Source organism: Typopeltis vanoorti, chromosome 16 (assembly GCF_054136105.1).
Source record: "Typopeltis vanoorti isolate ZY-2024b chromosome 16, IOZ_Tvanoo_1.0, whole genome shotgun sequence".
In the NCBI taxonomy this organism is placed as follows: Eukaryota; Metazoa; Arthropoda; class Arachnida; order Uropygi; family Thelyphonidae; genus Typopeltis; species Typopeltis vanoorti.
Genome location: NC_143564.1, coordinates 28,218,608 through 28,240,241, shown reverse-complemented (window position 1 = coordinate 28,240,241; position 21,634 = coordinate 28,218,608). Strand labels below are relative to the sequence as shown.

The 21,634-nt window shown below is 34.5% G+C and overlaps 1 protein-coding gene across 4 annotated transcripts in view; it reads right to left on the bottom strand.

Annotated features, from left to right (window-relative positions):
* The window catches only part of nmo (serine/threonine-protein kinase nemo), a 362,063-nt gene that overhangs the window by 262,760 nt on the left and 77,669 nt on the right, over positions 1–21,634 (bottom strand). For all 4 annotated transcript variants that reach the window (XR_016549577.1, XM_090406022.1, XM_090406024.1 and 1 more), the window contains exon 2: positions 7,474–7,603. Coding sequence is in view for 3 of the 4 variants with exons in the window: in XM_090406022.1 (XP_090262148.1) it covers positions 7,474–7,603 (130 nt within the window). In the remaining variant the exon portion in view is untranslated. The remainder of the gene's footprint in view (positions 1–7,473; positions 7,604–21,634) is intronic.

Sequence of the window (21,634 nt, the reverse complement as noted above, 5' to 3'; positions counted from 1 at the left end):
CCTAGTAACAAATTGGTAAAAATCACCCTGTTATCTGGAAGCTAGAACCAAAAGTGATACCAAGAGTTGAAGTAATGCAGAAGTCATATTTACATATACAAGTAGTCAAAAGGTGTAACACCTTATTACAAAAATACTCTGAATTATAGATGTTCAAAGATTTTTTCACTTGGTTATACTATAAATTAGAGATGCCATTCTTGGTTTCATCCTTCATCCAAGTGTAAGCAAACTTCTGGGTCTGGCTCCCACTGATGAGACCTCAATAATGGTTGAAACCGGTCTGGCTAATGGCCTTTCACATAATGTATAGCATTATACATGTCCATAAGGATATGTGCTCTTTGCATTGTGGGAATACTAAGGCAACTGATGTGAAGTCATTAGCCTCTGTATACAAGTAGCCCAGTCATGACATTACTTCATGTGCAAACTTTGTTTGCTTACCCTTGGATAAAGGATGAAACCAAGATTATAATTTCTTGGCATCTTTAATTTATAGTATAACCATGTAAGAAAACTTTCACCATCAAGAATAATAGCTCAATATTAATACAGTGGTGCCTCACAATTCGACACTAATCCGTCGCCGAAGTAATGTTGAATTGTGAAACGTCGAATTGCGGGTCAATATTTCCCATATAAGTCCATGGAAAATAGATTAATTCGTTGTCGGACCCCCATCCCACTCCCTCTAATGGGGAAGTGGGAGAGAAATACGCCATATTATTTACTTTACGTATTTTACTATTGTATGACACACTAAATTACAAAATACGCTATTGTATACACAATACATATATCCCTTCCAACATCTAAGGCTCAATCTAATGAGCCTCAGATGTTTGGAAGGGAGTCTTCTTTATCCTGTTCTACCTCTTCTTGTCTCCTCTTTGCTTGAACAGGGATGAGGAACTGATCAAGGGTCAAGGATCAAGGGTGGACTGTCTCTCCTTTTTCAAGATGGTTTTGAAGCGATGCATGATGGTGTTGTTGAACAAGTCTGTCATTCTACTCACATCAGCAGTCTTGGGGTGCTATTCCAATCAAACAGACTGCACCTTCTCCCAATGGAATAAAACTTCTTTAATAGCAGCTGTTGGCACCGGCCCTTTTCCCCTGCCATCTTCTTCTTTGGGTGAAATTCCTCTTTCTCTCTACTTTTTGCTGTTTGCCGAGTGCTCTGAGTTCTTCCCTGGTCAGTTTGTCATCGTGATCCTCCACAAGCTCTCATACACCAACCTCTTCTATGTCGAGATTCTCTGCTGTTGAAATGATCTCTCGCATGGCTGCAGCTGATTCTGATTTTCCAGCTGCTTGGTCTGCACTGTTGTCATCCTGAGAAAAATTAGGAACGAGTTTCTTCCACAATGAACGAAGGGTTCTCTGTGCTCCATCCCAGGAAGTTTTAATAAAGAAAATGGCGTGGAGAATGTTGAACTCAGTCTTCCAGAAGTCCTTCAGTGTCTTGTCAGAAGATTGAGTCACGCCAAGAACTGGACTTGCCTCCAAATCCAAAATTTCAAGAATGTCCTTTAAGTCTTGAGGGCATTAGCATTGTCAAGGATCAGCAGTGCTTTCAAAGACAAATTGCTGTCAGTGAGGAACTTCTTCATGCTCAGGGAAAACACCTCAAAAATCAAATCTTTGAAAAGTTGCTGGTCTACCCAGGCTTTTGCATTGAATTCCCACATCACTGACAAGTTGGACTTAATGATTTTCTTCCCAAAGTACCGAGGAATTTCTGAGTGGCAGACCAGAAGTGGTTTTAGTTTAAAGTCTCTGCTTGCATTTGCTGCCAATAACAAGGTAAGCCTATCTTTCATAGGCTTATGTCCTAGGAGCTTCAATTCTTCTTGATTGATGCAAGTTCGATTTGCAAGCACTTCCAAAATAACCCAGTTTTATCCCTGTTAAAAATTTGCTGTAGCAGTAGCCTTCCTTCCTGATTAAATCTTCAAAATTTTTCACAAACTTTTCTGCAGCCTCTTTATCTGCACTAGTGGCTTCCCTCCTGTCTGAGAACATTGGATGCCTGTTCTACCTTGGAATCTGTGAAACCAGCTTCGATTTGCATTGAATTCCTCAGTTTGATCTGATGTACATCCTAGAGTTTTCTTCTGCAATTCTTCAAAAATTAACCTAGCCTTCTCACAGATCACTGCCTGAGTTACTGGATCTCTCTTCATCTGTCTTTCTCTAATCCAAGTGATAAGCAGCTTTTCCATCCTTTCATTGATTGAAGAGCTAGTCTTCTCAGAAATTTTCATTGCACCAGCAGACACCTAGCACCCATAATCTTCTCTCTGTTGCCAAAAAGTTGCCACAGTTGACCTAGGAATGCCATACTCTTGAGCTACATCTGTAATTGTTCTACCTTTCTGCACTTTATCTACAATTTCTTTCTTCTTCTCTATGCTCAACCAAGTGTGCTTCTTTCCTGAATTATTCCTCTGTTCACTTCTCTTTGGACCCATTCTTAAATTTCACTCAATAAAATAATAACTACAGATGCACAAAATGTTTACTTTCTGAAAAATGCAGAATTGATAATTAGCGCAAACAACAACGCAGCCCAACAAGAAATGACAAATAACAAATGTCACACAATTCCATGCATGCACATGTGCCAGCCTGCGAAATTTAACTGTCAAATTGCAGGATGTCGAATTGTGAGGCACCACTGTATTATTATTAATTAATAATAGCTCAATTTTAATGGCTAGTCTTTAATAGCTCAATATTAATATTATTATTAATATTGAGCTATTAAAGATAGCCTTCAAATCAGTCAACAACCTAAGAAGCTTTCTACATTCCCCTAAAGAAAAAGTTCCATTTTATAAACATATGGGCCTATGCAAGATTCCATTTTCTTGTAGAAATATATATGCAGGTCAAACTGGGAGAAGTTCGAAATCTGCAACAAAGAACATATAGGTGATACTGAAAATCAAAAAGCTGACTCAAGCACACGTCTTCAAGGAACATCACATGGTAAATTTGCAAGCATCCTCTATGCCCTACTTAGAAGAGAATTACTTTAACAGGTTGTTCCAGGAGTCCAGGTCATTTACTCAAAAGGTACACTAAATGGAAACCAAGGAATGATCCTTCACAACGACTGGAAGTCATTAATTAATGTGTTACATTCAAAAACTTCTCCTATGACAGTAATCATATCCAGAGTCTACACAACAACGTAGGGACCGCAAGTAACATGCCTAATGATAATCCTGATTAAACTATCATTCTAGTCTTTTCAATTTATAGGCATTACTGGCTGTTGGGAAAATGTTTATTTTTTGTCAGTTTTCTACTTATGTTAAACAACCTCCTGAAGATGCCGCTATGTCTATCCCCTTTGTGGGCGATAGTACTTCTTAAATCAGCTAATCTTTCCTAACTTTTTTGTGTATATATATATTATGTATATATTATTTGCATAATATTTATTTATTTATTTTTATTTTTTTTATTATTTTAATAAGTTAGGAAATTTAATGTCCTATTTTAGTTATCTTATATTAGCTACTTAGGTGGTGCCTTTTGGAATTGTCAGTTATTGTTCCATCAGCTTTGTACTGAAGATGCCTGTGATACTCAGGTGAAAATTATACTAATAAATAATAATTTACATGGGTTAATTCCGGTACAGGTATCCCTTGCTTAACGCAGAATTTGATTAACAGAGCAAAATTAATTGTGACAGTCCCTTTATTACACGGCAAGAGTTTTAATTAACGTGCCTTTAAATTTACCATGCAAAAACATGCGAGTCTCGAGGAGTGTTTCCTTACCCAAAGCCTATTCGAAGAAATCTTATTTTTGTCCAGCAGCTGAAGCTTATTGCAAGAGATAACGCACGTGGTCATCCAAATTCTCTTAATGATCTGTGTGAGAATGTGAAAATTTCATTTTCTCCACCAAATACGATATCAGGCTGTCACTGCAACTTTCAAAACCTATTTTCTTAAAAAAAAAAGCAGTAGAAACAACAACGGGAGAAAACGCGATTTCGCGCCAAGAATTTTGGAAAAAATTTAACATTAAACATGCAATTGAAAACATTCATGACTCATGGGAGCATGTGTCTTCTAGCTGCATGAGAGCTGTTCGGAAAAACCTTTTGCCAGAATGTGCTAATGACTTAGGTGGTTTACAAACTCCTGTGAACAACGTGGTTGAATAAATCGTTGCAATTGGTAAAAACCTTGGTTTTGATGGTGTTGATGCAGAAGATGTTAAAGAATTATTGGATTCAAATTCAAAAGATTTCAGTTATAAACGATCTTCTTGAAATTGAACAACAATACGCATATGAAGACACCGAACAAATGGAATGTGAAGATGAGGTTCCAAAGGAGATAGATAACAATAAAAAAACTGGATGGAATATATTTCGCAGTTTAGAATTGCTTAAGCAGGTAATGGATATGGATCCAGATGTTAATCGAAGAATGCTTCCTTGCCGAAGTCTAGAGAGTCATTTTGCTTGTTATCGTAGAATATATGCTTATAAACATAACAAAAAAACTTGAAACAAAAAAACTAAAACGACTCTTGATAACTTTTTTTGATAAAAAAATGCAGTAACTAATGTAGGTACAAGCATTTATTAAACATTTACTTTGCATTCATTTTTTATCTTCCTAAAAGAGTACCATATAAAACGAATTATTAATACAGTAATCGATCATGGACGGTAATTTTTACCATTGATTATTATATTTGATTAATGCGATTTTGATATACGTGGTAAAATCGAGGGATTAATTAATCGTGTTAATCAAGGGATACCTGTATTATAATTATTTAAATATCCTACTAGTTCTGGATGCAAACATGTACATATACAAAATGAGAGAACTACTTACTAATAAAACTAGAACTAATATTTATTGACAGTTAGATAGTGATTGAAACAGGGAGTATTCATAGCTAAATGAATGATCTAATTAAAGATCTTTGCAATTAGCCTAAGAAGATCAAAGAAGAAATCACCTCCAAACATTCCATGTATTTGTGGTGTACGAAAATACACAAGTAGAGTGTTCCACTGACACCTATTGTGGATGTCAGAGATTTACTCACATATTACATTTGCAAATATGTAACTACAAATATTTAACTATTTTCCCACTTTGGTGAATATGAACATGGAATCATTTGAACAAATAGCTCTCAATATGTACCATACTAAATCCAGACTATGGCTTAATTGCATCGATGATGTCTTCATCATTTTACCAGGCTCTGAAGAATCCCTCCACAATTTTTGAGAATTCTTCAACAGCTAAAACCACAAAATCTGGTTCACAGTAGAGTTCAAAGGTATACAGATCACTTCCTTTTCTAGAAGCTCTCACATGAGTAGAAAATCATGGCAATCTTTCATTTGAAGTCTAGAGGGAAAAGTTCCGCACTGGAAGACACCTATATGCTGTACATCACATTATCATACTGTCCAAAAACTCTCATCAAAACACTCAAAGACAGGGCTTTCAGTAAAATTGTAAAATAAAATTTTTTTCTCTACGCTTTTGCTTTCAGCAAAAGCGTAGAGAAAAAAATGGGATTAAGCCTTACCAGAATGTCAAACATAGAATTCAATACCTATGTTCACAGATTTAAAGAAGCTACCAAAATGATATGATGTCCAACTCAATGTAAAAAAAAAACTAAGGTCTCATCTTGAACCAGCTTTAATTGGAATATATCAAAGACCTACATATTAATGAATAAGAATATTGTGTAACTAAGAAGTTACACAACACCGTAACAATGAGCCATGTGATTGATATCTTAATGCTATATTTAACATTTAGTTCAAGTTCATTCAATGTTTATCAGTTATTAATTTAGCGATCTCTCTCTCTCTCTCTCTCTCTCTCTGTTAATACCTTTATCCCATCCCTCTTTGTACTTAATCTGAAGACACACACAACAGAATGCATGGAACTAGTAATTAAGCAGTTTCTCATTCTGAATATGTTATATGTGGTTCTTGCCTGATAAATAACTATAACACTGGACCATTTTAGAGAGAACTGCAAATGGTGATGAATCGTGGTGCTCTATGACACAGAAAGAAAACAGCAAAGCATGGAATGGTAATCGTTGATGTCACCAAGAAGCAAAAGGCTTGACTGCAAAGTCTCAAGTCAAAACAATGCTGATTATTTTCTATCACATTCAGGGAAGTGTTCATAAGGAATTTGTTCTGGGGGGGCTAAATGGTTAATAGTTTGTATTATCTGGGCATCATGCAATGTCTGAATCAACATGAGACAAGCGAGAAGGGAGCAGTACCAAATAGCTGGCTGGCTGGCTGTTGCTGCATGAGAATGCACCTGCCCTTAGTGCATTAAATGTAAATGCAGTGGATTTACTTCCAAATCCACTGTATTCACAATCTGGTAAAAGTGGATCCCCTTCCCCAGAAAAAAAAAATTAATAATGTTAGTTTAATTTAGAGGTCATCGAAAAAAGAAACTACAAAGCTCAATGTCATACCATTAGATGACTATCAGCAGTATTTTGAAAATTTGCATAAATGATGTAAATGTTGTATAGAATTAAGGGGAGATTAAATTGAAAATAAATAATACATGATCCATCTTCCTGTTATTGCTCTTTATTTTTATACAAATTTTGTCTTGTTGTTTAATGGCACACTGTGTGTATATATGTACGCACGCGCGCGCGCGCGCGCGCACACACACACACACACACACACACACACACACACACACACACACACATTAATCCCCATCTCCATACATGAGAGGTCAGAGAATTGATATCATGGTGCTGCATGTGGGAAGGAAATTAAAAAGAAAGAAGAAATCCATTAAAACTGTCCATGAAAAGGTGGGTTTATATTCATTGAACTTTTGTTCTTTGGAAAATTATTCCAAAGAACAAAAGAAAATGATGAGAAGTTTTCAATAAGTTTAGAGTTGAAATGATTGCTATAAAGTGAAAATCTCAATCCAGAGAAGATCATATAGCAAGTAGATTTAATAACTTTTGGCAAGGAATATCTAATTTAACAAAAATATGTATTATGCTTTTCTTACAAAAGATTGTGCATGATGTAGTTGGAATAGCCGAGGTGAAATGTGGTAGCAGAGGATGCCAGTTAGGGTTCCATTATTAGGAATGGTAAACTGGGTTTTTAATGTCTGTAAGTGGTGGTGTACATCATTATTGATGCTTCAGATGCTCGTGAAATGGATGTGGAAGCACTTTTTATTATATGAAATATTTGTGTTATTTTGGCTCGAGTGGGATACATTTGTTATTTTTTGAGATTTTTTTTTTTTGTTGTACTGTATATATTTTTGAAATTTTTTGTTATTTTTTAAGAAAGACTTCCTTTCTAGTAACTGTTATGACACCAGTATCAGACTTCATTCCAAGTGCACTAAACAAATAATAATCCAATATATTTAAGACCAAAGTACTCACATTTTCATGCTTAAAAAAGCAGAGCATCTTGATTTCACGATACACCCTCTTGCTGGACACCAAGTTTTGGAAGACATTAGGCATTTTCTTTAATGCCACTCGTTTTCCATCGCGAGGATCTGTTACTGACCTAAAAAAATTTATGAATAACATTTCGTTAAGATTTCGAAGTTTTCATAATATTCCATCAATAATTATTTTCAGCTTTCATTTTGTTTCACCAACAAAATTAAAACAGCCCAGTTATAACAAATATATATCATTACAAATATTTTACCAATAAAATAGTATTATAATAAACACTCATCACACAGTCTTGAACCTAGAACTGGTATGGCCAAATAGTTTTCAATTGCTTTAGTCACTGTGCAGTATAGTATCCTCTGTGACCAGTTTACCAGTCATTTTATTTTCAGAGGTGACATTTATGAACTGCTGTAACATTTACAAGACACCTCAAGCCTCCAATAAGCAGGATAAAATGAATGTCATCTACAATTTATGGATGGATTGCAAGATGAATTGCTTCTACCCTTAGATGACATACCTTTGACTTCACTCTTTTATTTACTTTGAAGATCAAAAGCTCCACCACATTTTCCCAAGCAGTGAAAACATAGCTCGGTGACTAGTGCATCAGCCCAGCTGTAGTGTCCACAGAAATGACCACCTTAGGTCTCTGGATTTATATCCTTGCAATTCTATTTGTGGAAAGCAGATGAAAGCGCTCATGTAGTACACAAAAGTGGAAATGCAACATACACTGCTTAGTTGCATTTTGGATGCTACAGGAATGTTATAAATGCAAGCCTTGCATGCTGCAAATAAAAAAGCTGCATTATGCATTATGATTGAAGATGGTGTTTTTAAAATCCCATTGCATATCTTAAAAACTTTTAAGCTTAAGATGCTATGCAATCTCATCCTGAGCAGGCTTTTACAAATATCCATGCCATATGTAGCATCCAAACCCATGGACTGTACAGTAAAGAAGCAGTCGATTTTATTAACAGAGTTATTCAGGCAGGCAAGTAAATTCTACCCATAAAAAGTTGTAAATGCTATAGGTTTAAACCTTTTGTAGTTAGGATAAGGTTTAGGTAATTTCAGAAATCTCTAGAGACTGAATGTGTCTACTTATTTTTGTTAATTACTGAAACTCCATAATCATTTTTCTTAAAACTCAAAGCACTAACTCCTCAGTATCAAAACCAAATTAATACGATTTTATTTATTTTTTACTCAAAAAGACCACTCCTAAAGTTATGCATGTTCCATTGTGTGTGTGCATGTGTGCAGTATTTTTAAGTGAATTTCGCTCACAAAAAAAAAGGTTCTGTTGGGCTTGGATTTAGATAACTGGGAACCCTCCTTTAAGACCACATGGAATATTTTCAAGACACCTCATGCCTTCAGTAAGCAGGAAAAATGAATGTCATCTACCATATATACATAATCAATTAAAAAAAAATTCTTTCCCCTCTAGAGTATCAAGTGTATTCCCTTCAAGAAAGCATCCACAGTTTCAAAATATCTGTCATATGATTTTACTACATTATGCCTATCCCGCCAAGTGGATGGCACATCCAAACAGCAGGCAATGGGTTTTGAATTCAACGGTCATTATCTACCATCTCAAATATCATCAGGTAGTGGATGATTTTCAATACCCAGTCTGAGATCACAATCCTGATATTACAGACCTGAAGAGGCGTGAAAAAGTATCTGGTCTCCAGAGTAAGATTTCCTTGAGTTCACTAATAGTGCTAAATGCTATAGGTTTAAACCTTTTGTAGATAGAATTAACACAGAAAAAGAAAAATAACAAAATAAAGAATTAAAAACAACTCCTCTAATGCCTTTTATTTCCCAAAAACAAATAGACAAGGTTCTTTTAGCCTTAACAAATGGGTGTAGTAGAACAACCTCCATTCTTAGTTGTCATTAACCTACAATTGCATTGTTATCTGCAAAGTGCAAGTTCTATGAGCAACTTTCTGAGAGGCAAGATTAAAAACCCAAGTTCCCATCGGAGGAAACTCTACTGCTTGTATAGAAATCAAGTAATTCATGAACCAGATGAAAAAAGACTTAGAAAAAAAAGTTCTTCTAGTTGCAGAATAGAATCAAATCTATAAGCAGTCATTATTCTGTGACTACAAAAATTGGGAATGCAAACTGAAACAAAATCAGATCCTGTTGTTCACTTGTTACGATATTGTAATGTAAATTGAAAGCTGTGAAGTGAATTCATGCACAAACTTTGATTGCTTATACTTGGATAAAGAATGAAACGAAGAACATAATTTCTTGGCATCTTTAATTTATAGTATTACCAAGTGAAAAAACTTTCACCATCCATATCTAATCTAGAGTATTTTAGTAATGACATGTGACACCTTTTGACTGCTTGTATATGCAAATATGATTTCACCATTACTTTCACCTAGGTATCACTTCTGGGTGTGGCTCCTGCTGATGAGACCTCAATAAAGGTCGAAACTGGTCTGGGTAATGGCCATTTCCATAATGAATAGCATTATACATGTCTGTTAGGATGTGCTTTACATTATGGGATGCTAAGGCAATTAATGTGAAGTTATCAGCCTCTATATACAAGTAGCCCAATTATGAAGTGACTTCATGCATAAACTTTGCTTACACTTGGATAAAGGATGAAATCAAGAATATAATTTCTTGGCATCCTTAATTTATTTTAATGTAAAATAAAATAAATTATGTGGGTGTATGTTTGTACCAACAAATTAAGTAATATTAAGTATAAACTGATAAACAGTAAATAAAATTGAAAATTAAGCTGGAATTATTTTTTTAATAATGAGTGACCTTTAAAGTAAATAACATAACAAGTACCTCAAAATTTATCAACTGATGTCCAAGTAATTTCTGTTTTTTGCAATTTTGCTGTTGTGGTAGCTGGCATCTGATATACTTTTAAGATTTTTTTTTTTTTAACATTGCTTTCTTCACACATTAAACTTGTGAAAATCATAGCACATAATTTAAAATATTTTCAGGTGGTATTGGCATACCGACACCTTTATTAGAAGTAAAACACGATATATGATGCACTATGGTTTTAATTATCAACTTTTCCTGCTAGCAAAGAATGAACTGGCACCTGTTGTTTTACAAAAAAATGTGCTGGGTTTTTATAATTATCACTGATTTTACTGTGTCAATATGAAACTGATTTTTTTTCTCTTGCTCGATAATAAATTAATGAAAGAAAAAACTCTTTTTACTTAATAGATGGAAACAGTGGAAGTGTCAAAAATAAATTCACCAACAGTTTTCAATATTCTCAGAAGGAATGCTTTCATTATGAAAGTATTGGAAAGATATCAGAAAGAAAAGAAAAAAGCCTGGCATTCTGATAATGATAAATCCATATATAACTTACAAGTTATCAGAATATAATAAGTTTTTGCAATATTTTTTAATACCAATGTTACATAAAAACATTTCATCTTGGAAATGGGATATTGAAAAGTGGGACACATCAGCATTTTGAAACCATGTGTTGGGATGCCAGGATAATTTTTGTGAAAAATGGGCCTGTCCTATTCAAAACAGGTTGAATGAGCACGCTATCCTATACAGTGTTGAAACTCAACCAAATGGCATGCAAAAAAAAAAAAAAAATCTCTTTTATTGATTTTTGATTGATTTTTTTTTTTGCAATTTCGAGTTTGTGAAATTTCAATTTCATGCAACTCCTCAAATTTAAAATATACATAATTACAGCAAGCTAATTCTAGTAGAAAGGATTATACATTGGCTATTCATAACCATTATTTTTCAGGAAATAGCAATGTATACTAAATATTAATTATAATAACTTTAATTAATACTTTCCTATATTTTGGTAACACTACATTACCATCATCAGGGATCGCAATAGAATGATATGTGCATGCACCACTATCACTGCACAAATGTTATTGAGGACTCTAGACCCAACTCTGGCTGTCTTTCTTCAGCCCTCATTTGCCCAGTGTTAGTGCTTGCGTGCACATATCATTGTTTTGTGATCTCTGATGAAGGCAATGTAAAGTTGCCGAAATAAAGGAAAGTATTCATTAAAATTATTATAATTAATATTTAGTATATGTTGTTATTTCCTGAAAAATAATAGTTACAGCAAGCTAAATGTTTAAGAAGCACCCTCATATAGTCAACTTCATTGGCTACCTTACAGTGATATAGAACATAAGATGCTGTTAAATTCTCAGATTAGCATAAATTAAGAAATTGGATATGCTATACTTCTTAAGATTAAAAAAAAAAAAAGAGAGAAACCTATCTAGGATGTAAGATTGTTTCTGTTTACTGGCATAAGAAAGTAAGTGGAACACAGAAGTTTGTATAATATCAATAAAGTAAAAATCAGATAAAACAGGTAATGAAGAAATAAATCATAACAGAATCTGAAAAGTAAAAACAACTCAATAGAAAAAAAAAATATTTAAAATGGATGAATATAAGAAACAAAAACCTAAAAAAAGTATTGTGGGATAAATTGGCATAACACAGAAGTTTGTATAATATCAATAAAGTAAAAATCAGATAGAACAGGTAATGAAGAAATAAATTATAACAGAATCTGAAAAGTAAAAACAACTCAATAGAAAAACAACATTTAAAATGGATGAATATAAGAAACAAAAACCTAAAAAAAGTATTGTGGGATGAATTGGCATAAAAAAATTCCCTTGTTATGTGGATGATTTTTTATAAATGATGAAGAGAGGAAAGAATCCTCTGTAATCTCATCTCATCTTCCTTTTACCCTCTTTTACCTTGCAGTGTCAATGGTTTATTAATCATTGGACCTCAAACCTTTCACAAGGTGGTCAGTCCTATGCCCCGGTGTATCGTATGTCCTGTAGTGTTGAGTTCTCAAGGCCGGTTTGCCTGCTTTGCGGAATGAAAAACCCCAGGATAAACTGGGGAAAAAAACCTACTGTCCACGCCCAAGACCGGCTAACTTGGCTATGGCTGAGGAAGATCCTTCAGCTCCTCATGTCACCGACGAGAATTAAACCTAGGACACTCCTTCCCCAGGCATATGGTTGCGAAGCGCATAGCCACTAGGTTAACTGTGCAGACTTTCTTCTGTAATTAGTATTTTTAATAAAATACTTATGGATGACTGATATTTCTTCCATCTGAATTCTTAATATGATGAAATTTAAGAACAAGGTAATTAAGGATTTACAGTGGGTGAGCCATTTCAAACTGTGTAGTTGTCTGTGGAGAAGGGAGAAGTATGAGAACAGTGAAATAGTAAGTGGATATTTATGGCTTTAATACTAGTTTTGATTACCAGGATTTCTGAAATGCATAATTTTGTTTCATTATTTTGAAAGACAAGAATAACAGTGTTTTTTTTTTATTATTCTTTTTTCCTTGTGGTATTATGATTCTTTTATATAGCATGGGCAGCAATTTTTAAGTTTTTGCTGTCTTAGGGTTTTATCCTCAGTATTTTCTTTTTACTGGTTCTGTTCAGGTTGTCTGGTTTGGGAAGATGTTTAGATCTAGGAAGATAAGGTTAAATCATATAACCATTTTACTGCTTGTATGTTTTTTTATGTATATTTTCATAATCAGTAAAAGACATAGGAATTGCATTCAGAATATCTGTAGCTTCAGAGGAGCTGAGTGTGATAGTGACCATTTTCTAATTGGTGCCACTCTTAAGGTTAAAATAAAAGTAAATATTTTTTGGCATAAGCAAATCAACTGATATACAATATTAACAAACTAGATATAACAGAAGAGAGAAGGAAATATGAGTGTAAATTAAAACAGACATTGAAACATATGCAATCAGAAGAAAATGAAAATACTGAAAACATCTGGAATCATATCAAGGATAGCATAAAAGTGGCAGCAGAAAACTCAGTTGGAATTCAAAGTAAAATACAGCATAAAAAATGGTTCAATGAAGAATGTGAATGGGCAGTAAAGAAAGAGAAAAAAGATAGAAGCACTTGACTTAATAAGCTAAGTGATATTCATGCTGCTCTGAAATACAAAGAGAGCAGCAAGGAAGCCAATAAATTAATAAAAGAAAATTCTTTCGTGAACAGACTTAAGTAATCCAGAATCCAGTAATCTCTGGTATTATTACAGTAAATAATACCAGAAAATTTTTCCATGAAACTAAAAACCAAAAGACAGGCCCACATACGAAAATAACAGTAATCAACAATAGCAATGGACAAATACTAGCAACTAGAGATGAAATGGCAAACAGGTGGAGAGAGTACTTTAACAAAAGTCTAAATTGTGACGAACCTACTGTGTCTTTCAAACAGAAAACTTATCATACTTGTCACCCAGAAATAATTAAACTTTCACTAGCTGAAGTAGAGGAAAAAGAAGAGCTACCCACAGAATGGAAAGAACTGCTAATCATTCCTGTATATAAAAAGGGAAACAAAAATGAATGTGACAATTACAAGGGAATATCGCTACTGTCAGCAGGCTACAAAATTTTATCTAATATTATACTAAAAAGAATCTTACCTTATGCTGAAGAAAATATTGGTAAATATCAAGCAAGATTCTGAGGAAATATATCAACAGCTGACCAAATATTTACACTTAGAAAGATACTAGGGGAAAAAAAAAATGGGAATACAATCTGCAGGTCCATATTTTATTTGTAGACTTTAGAAAAGCATATGATGGCATTCATAGAGAAGGCCTTTGGGGGAATATTAGATGAACTAGAAATACCTCATAAGATAAAACATTTAATCAAAATTTGCACCACTGACAGCTGAAGCATGGAATTAGATCTGAACCTTCTGATATTAAGACAGGATTGAAGCAAGGAGATGTTCTTTTGCCCATCCTTTTTAATTCAGCATTAGAAAAATGCATTCAAGAAATTGCAAAGATAACAAACAGAACAGTTATATTAGGATATGCAGATGATATATGCCTTGTTGGAGAAAAGGCTGAAGGCATTAGAACATTTAGAAAACTCAAAAGTGCTGCTGAAAAACTAAGATTACAAATCAACCAGGATCAAAATTAATATTTAAATGTATCCAGAAATCACAATCAAGGAGAAAATTACCATTTTACTATTGATAACCTTAAATTTAAGTGTCACCTCCTTCAGATATCATGGAACACCGATTATTCGAGATAATAAAATTAGGTACAGAAATAAAAGCTAGAATACATGCCTCCAATAGATCTTATCATTCACTACATCATTTATTACCTTCCAAAAATTCTTTCTTCAAGCAGAGTTAAAACAGAAATATACAAGACAACCATTGAGAACTATTGTTTTATATGGAGCAGAAACCTGGAACATAACAAGACCAAAATGTAAAAGCACTGCAGATCTTTGAAAATAAAATCCTCAGAATAGTCTATGGACCTGTAAGAGATAACACAACAAGTGAATGGAGAAGAAGACATAACCAAAAACTATATGAACTCTATAGATCCCCACCTAGTTGATGAGATCTGAGCAAGCAGATAGAGATGGCTTGGACATGTGGAAAGAATAGGTGAGAAATGGAATGAAAGAGCTCAAGACACAAAGAAATGGAAGAAGTTGGTACGTGCATCAAAGAATCTTAGAGTTTCAGATGGTTGGAGAACATGTTTTCCATATACATGTAGTAAAATGGTGTATCACCATATTATGAAAATACTATAGATAAGAGACATTTGTAGAAAGTTTTCCCACTATGTTACAGAACATATTATACTTGGTGAGAAATTATATTTGTTTTAATTCTTTATCCAAGCTTAAGCAAACAAATGTTGGAAGTTTTTCCACTTGATTATACTATAAATTAAAGATAACAAGAAATGATGTTCTTGGTTTAATTCTTTATCCAAGTGTAACCATACAAAGTTTGCACCTGAAGTATTTTCAGGACAGGGCAACTCATGTATAGACTAATGACTTCACTTGCCTCTTGGGTAGTGACTCTTGCCATAATGCAAAGCATTATGGCAAGAGTCACTACCCAAACTGGTTTCGCCCTTTATTGAGGTCTCATCGGTGGGAACCAGACCTATAGGTGATACAAAGGTTGAAGTAATGCAGAAGCCATATTTCTATATATGAGTAGCCAAAAGGTGTCACACCTTATTATTAAATTACTCTGAATTAGAGATAGTTGTTAGAAGCTTTTCCACTTGGTTATACTATAAATTAAAGATGCCAAGAAATTATTCTTGGTTTAATTCTTTATCCAAGTGTAAGCAAACAAAGTTTGCACCTGAAATATTTTCAGGACAGGGCAACTCGTATAGAGAAGTGATGTAAAGTCATTAGCCTCTATATAAGAGTTGCCCTATATAGAAGTGATGTGAAGCCTCTATATAGGAGTTACCCTGTTCTGAAAATACTTCAGGCACAAACTTTGTTTGCTTACACTTGGATAAAGGATTAAACCAAAAATATAATTTCTTGGTATCTTTAATTTATAGTATAACCAAGTGGAAAAACTTCCAACTATCTCTAGTCCAGAGTAATTTAATAATAAGGTGTGACACCTTTTGGCTACTGGTATCTGGAAATATGACTCCTGCATTACTTCAACCTTGGTATCACCTCTGGGTTTGGCTCCCACTGTAGAGACCTCAATAAGGGTCAAAACCAGTCTCGGTAGTGACCATTCCCATAATGCATAGCATTATACATGTCTGCATGATGTGCTTTGCATTATGGGATACTAAGGCAAGTGATGTGAAATCATTAGCCTCTATGTACGAGTTGCCTTGTCCTGAAAATGCTTCACGTGGAAACTTTGTTTTGCTTACACTTGGATAAAGGATTAAGCAAAGAAAGTTTGCATGCTAAGTACCTTAATGACTAGTCAAAGGATTGAAACAAGAATACAATTTCTTATCAAGAAAGCATAGATATACTTTAAAACGAAACTTTCTATATCTATCTCCAATCCAGAGTATTTTAATGATATGGTGATACACCATATCATTAAAACCAAGTGGAAAAACTTTTGCTACTTATATATATATATATGGAAAATATGACTTCCGCATTGATTTAACCATAGTGACTTCCTTGGTCAAGCTCTCACTGACAAAGATATCAATAAAGATTGAAACTCTAGGTTTCTAAGCTACACTGCTCAAAACAATTATGGGATATTTTGGTTTTCTTGTAAATTATAAAGTTATAAAAATAATTTACAAATGTAACACATTTATTTTAAAATATTCTTAATATGCAACAGTGTAGAACATGTAACTGCGTACAAAATCATGTTAAGCCTTGTTGAAACATGTCTTAGCTGTATTAGCATGTGAGGGGTATGATAGTGTGGATTGTTGCACTCACTTCCACAATGCATAATTGTAACTTCAATTGTAAACTTGTGTCACCTACCACCCATTATTTTGTTAAAAATAGCAGAGCAATATGATATCCTGGAATCCATGGCTTGGAGAGCCACTGGATAATTATTAGGTGGACAAAAGCAGCAAGTTGTCGCTCAAGCATGTCGTGTATCTCAAAGCATAATTTCGCAACTTTGGAATTGCTTTCTGGAGACGGGAAATGTTTGCTGAAGACAAGGTCACGGTCACCCATCACCAACAACTCCAAGAGACGATCAGTATTTGTTATCACTTGCCAGAAGAAATCGAACACTTAACGCAACACAACTTCGAAGCGACCTTGCCACAGCAACAGGGAGCCTAGTATTATCAACAGAGTACGAAATCGTACTGTGTTGATTGCTGACAATTTCGTAAAGACAGTATGATATTGTCTTCATGCCATAGGTGTACATGCTCGAAGATCAATGGTTTGCATTCCACCTACTATAAATCACAAAAGAGTCCGATGAATTTGGGCACAGGAACACCGCAACTGGACAAATGAGGATTGGGCTCGTATACTTTTTAGTGACGAGTCCAGGTTCAGTCTGCAACTAGATAACCAATGTATCTTGATGTGGCATGAAAGTGGAACAAGAAATAATCTACAGTTTGTTCATGAAAGACCCAACATCAAGGTGGGAGTTTGATGGTATGGGCTGGAATAAGTATAGGCCATACTGATCTCTATTTTATCAGAAGTGGTTCCTTAACAGCCAAAAGGTATCACAATGAGATTTTGGAACCTATAGTTCTACCATCTGCTGCAATTAGCCAAGAATTCATTTTTATGGATGGCAATGCTCATTTACACCATGCAAATTTAGTACAAGAGTGGTTTGAGGAAGAAGGTATTGAACAAATGGAACTGGCATGCCTGTTCACCAGATTGTAATCCAATCTAACATGCCTGGGATGTTTTAGGTAGGCGCATTTCTGCTCAACTGGTGCTACCACGATAGTTCAAGAGCTCGAAATTGCTCTCACAGAAGAGTGGGGAAATATTTCCCCACTCTTCTTGATGATCAAACAAGAACTGTATGATCATCATATCCGGTCCATGCGATCAAGATGTACTAGTGTTTTGGCTGTTAATGGAGACCATACACCCTATTAAAAAAATTAAGAAAGAGTTTTTGGCTATTCTTGTTAAAATTATTTCAAACTAAAATGTATAATTTGTTAAATTTGTAATAAATATCGATTCTTTAAATAATATTTCATCGATTAAGCCCTATCCATAAGTAAGAAATATTTATTAATGTATAAAGTACCCAATAGTTATAATTATTTGCAGAAATTTATAATTATCCAACAGAAACAAAAATAATCTCTAATTTTTTTGAGCAGTGTAGTATAATCATTTTCCTATCTGTTATTTGCAAACTGATAACAGTTCAGTGCAGTAATTTTATCTGCTAAACGTAGGTTCAAAACTGAAGAAAGGAATATTTTTTTCGTTATGATTCCATTCTTATTGATTCATTTCTTATAATTCCATTCTTCATATTATAATAACTATTCCTTCCTTCAGGTATAATCAGATTTTTTTTTATTGTAAAATAAAACTATTCGAAATTAAATCATCCCTGGCTCGACAAAATTCAATTAAATAAGGTATTTAGAATCATTATTATGGTCTGCAGAGTCGTTTCAAGTGAACCATTTTAATAGAAAAATCAGCAAAAACATAATTATGTGTAACAATAATTACCATATGATAAGAAACGCACTTTTTTATGATTAAGTTTGTTAGTTAATATGATTAACAATTAAGGCATACGAAAATTGTTTTTGTTCTCAAAAATTGGGAAGAATGCTCTTAATTTAATGGTGATATAAATGCATTAATTAGTTGAAGTTGACTTAGTACTATACATCGGTCTCGTTCATTCATCCCTGCTAACTGCTACAGACAAGGCCAGTCAACAGCGTTGCAAGTCGCTCTTGGAGAGGCCAAGGACCAGCCGAAAAAGCAACCTTTACTGGTAATGATGCGTAGGTTCAACATACTAAAAAGAATTTCTGATAACAGAATTCGCTTGTTTAGCCATTTTTCAGTATCATATGATGATCTTCACAGTTAAATACAACTGCTGTATTACAGCAAAATAAGTATTAGTTAAGAACGGTTACAGAGTAGAGTTCTTTATTTTTTAAAATAGTTCACTTTATAACGTAATAAACCTTTAGCCAGTTTTATAATAGGTGGTCAACGGCTTAAAAAAAAGCCGATAAAGTGATGACTACTACACCTGCATTTCGTTTGACATTGCGCAGTGAAAAAAGAAATGACAGTATGCTGTAAACAGAATTCGGTTGTTGTATAGTTATTATTATTATCTGATGAACCCCGGAGACCAAATCTGAGCACAATAATTGAGGTGCGGTCGTATCAAAGCCTTATAAAGAGGCAAAATGACTTCCCTATCCTTACATGTCAAGGTTCGCTTCAACATCGCAATTATCCGCTGAGCTGTATTTGCAACTTTTGCTATGTGACTTTTGAACTTCAAATTCCTATCCGCCATTATGCCAAGATCCCTTGCCTCATCAGTTTCTTTGTCGCATCCACCCGCTAATATAATATGCCGCTGGATCTCTAATCATGCCAAAGTGCACAACTTTACACTTACTAACATCAAACTGACAACCATTTTCTTTTTCCAGGCTATTCAAATCACTTTGTAAGTGCTGGATATCAGTAGCATCCCTGATTGTCCTGCCTATTTTCGAATCTTCAGCGATCAATTGCACATCACCTGTTAAACCCCTCCTAATATCATTAATGTGTATATTGAACAAGAATTGTCCAAGGACTGAACTCTGAGGCACACTACTGGTCACCTTAAATTTAGCAGATTCATTCACACCCACTGTATATCACTTTTTGATATCTGTCTATCAACCATACACTGATCCAAGTCAAGAGTTTATATTCCAATTCCATATTCTCCAGTATACACAGCAGCCTTTTGTGGGTATCCTATCAAATGTCTTAATAAAATCTAACATTATCATTGTGTATCCATTCTCTTTATCCAACTTGGCAGTAACATTGTTATAAAACATAAGCAAATTGCTAAAACATGACCTTCCTTTAGTAAACACATGACTGCTCCTTGCAGAGTAGAGATTGTCTATCGATTTCTATATACGAGTTCTTACCAACTTCTCTAAAATCTTCTCTACCACACCAGAGATACTGATATGTCGGTAGTTAGACACATCAGTTTTTGCACCACCCTAGTAAAAGAACTATCATACATTCCTGAGCTGAGACTCAAGTTATATAAACAAGTAAAAGGCCTAGCCAATTCCACTGAACTCCGTTAGCAAAAGTGCTGATATTCCAACTGTCCCTACTGACAAAATTCTTATCCATGTTATGCAAGAACTCTTCAACCTCATTTTCATGCACCTCAAACTTTTCACCCAATATAACAGTAGGTAGTTAATTGAACAATCTCATTAGCTTCTGACACTAGAGGACCATCTGCAATCAATGAAGTTATTCTTCCGCATTCATTTTTTCCTTTGCTTGTGGCAATAACGATAAAATTCTTTTGAATTGCCATTAGCTTGCATAGCCAATTTCGTTTCATACTCTGATTTAGCTTTCCGCACAATAGTCGTTTTCTGGACTGAGTTTTATATATTTCATAACTCCTCTCATTCGTCTTCGCAGGATATACTTTCCACATCCATTTCACTCCCACCCTATTTATTCTTCGAACTCTAGAGATACATTCAGATACCGCTTCATTTAAGCACTTTTTCAAAGATTCTCAAGCAATGCTGCCATTTTTCTCATTCAATAACTGATACCATAGGACCAAAGGTAGTACTCTTCTAAACTGATCATAATTCCCAGCTTTGTAGTTGAGCATGTAACCTGTTCTAATGGGAACATTAATATAATTAGATACTTCCCAAGAAAGCACAGCATGATCACTTTCACCAACTGGTGGTAAAATAGTCATATTCTTAACAGAGATCCCCCTTCTGACGCTATGAGCAAATTCAACGCTTTGACCTCGAATTACTTCTTTCGCAGGCTGCTTGAGAAAGTTGTCTCGCAGCATTTCAACAAATTCCTCTTCATTCTTATGAGATTTCTCTTCTACCCAATTAGTGCTTGGATAATTAAAGTCACCCATAATGATTACTCGTTCAGTGTCCCATAAAGTTAAACCGGCGGCGCATTTCTTCGTCAACTACAACTGAGCCACCAGATCTGTAGCAACATCCCACCATATATTTCATTCTGTTAGCCTCCACTGCACACAGCCTCAAACTTACCGCTACATGAGACATTCTATCATTGTTTTCTTTCATTTCTACCCTAACTGGACTTAAGTCGTCTGATATCATTAGTACTACTCCCCCCACTTCTATCTTTTTCTATAGATATCACTAATGCCAACAATCTTAGGCCACATCGTATTCAATGAAGCAACGAACTCAACCCCCTTTGTTTCTGATGCTCGTGGCATTTGTATACAGACATAGCAAATTACCATCTAGCCTATTCTTATAATTAGATATGCAATCTATTTGGCCTCGTAGAATTTTATCTTTTCCCTCCTTAGACATACTCAAAAGGTCCAAACCAAAAGAATATTTTTCCACCCCTTCGCCAGATACATAACCATGTTCAAAGCTATTCATGCCTTTATATACCATAGCTGAACTTGCACACACATTTATATACCATAGTTGAAATACACAAATTCTAGTAAAAACGAAT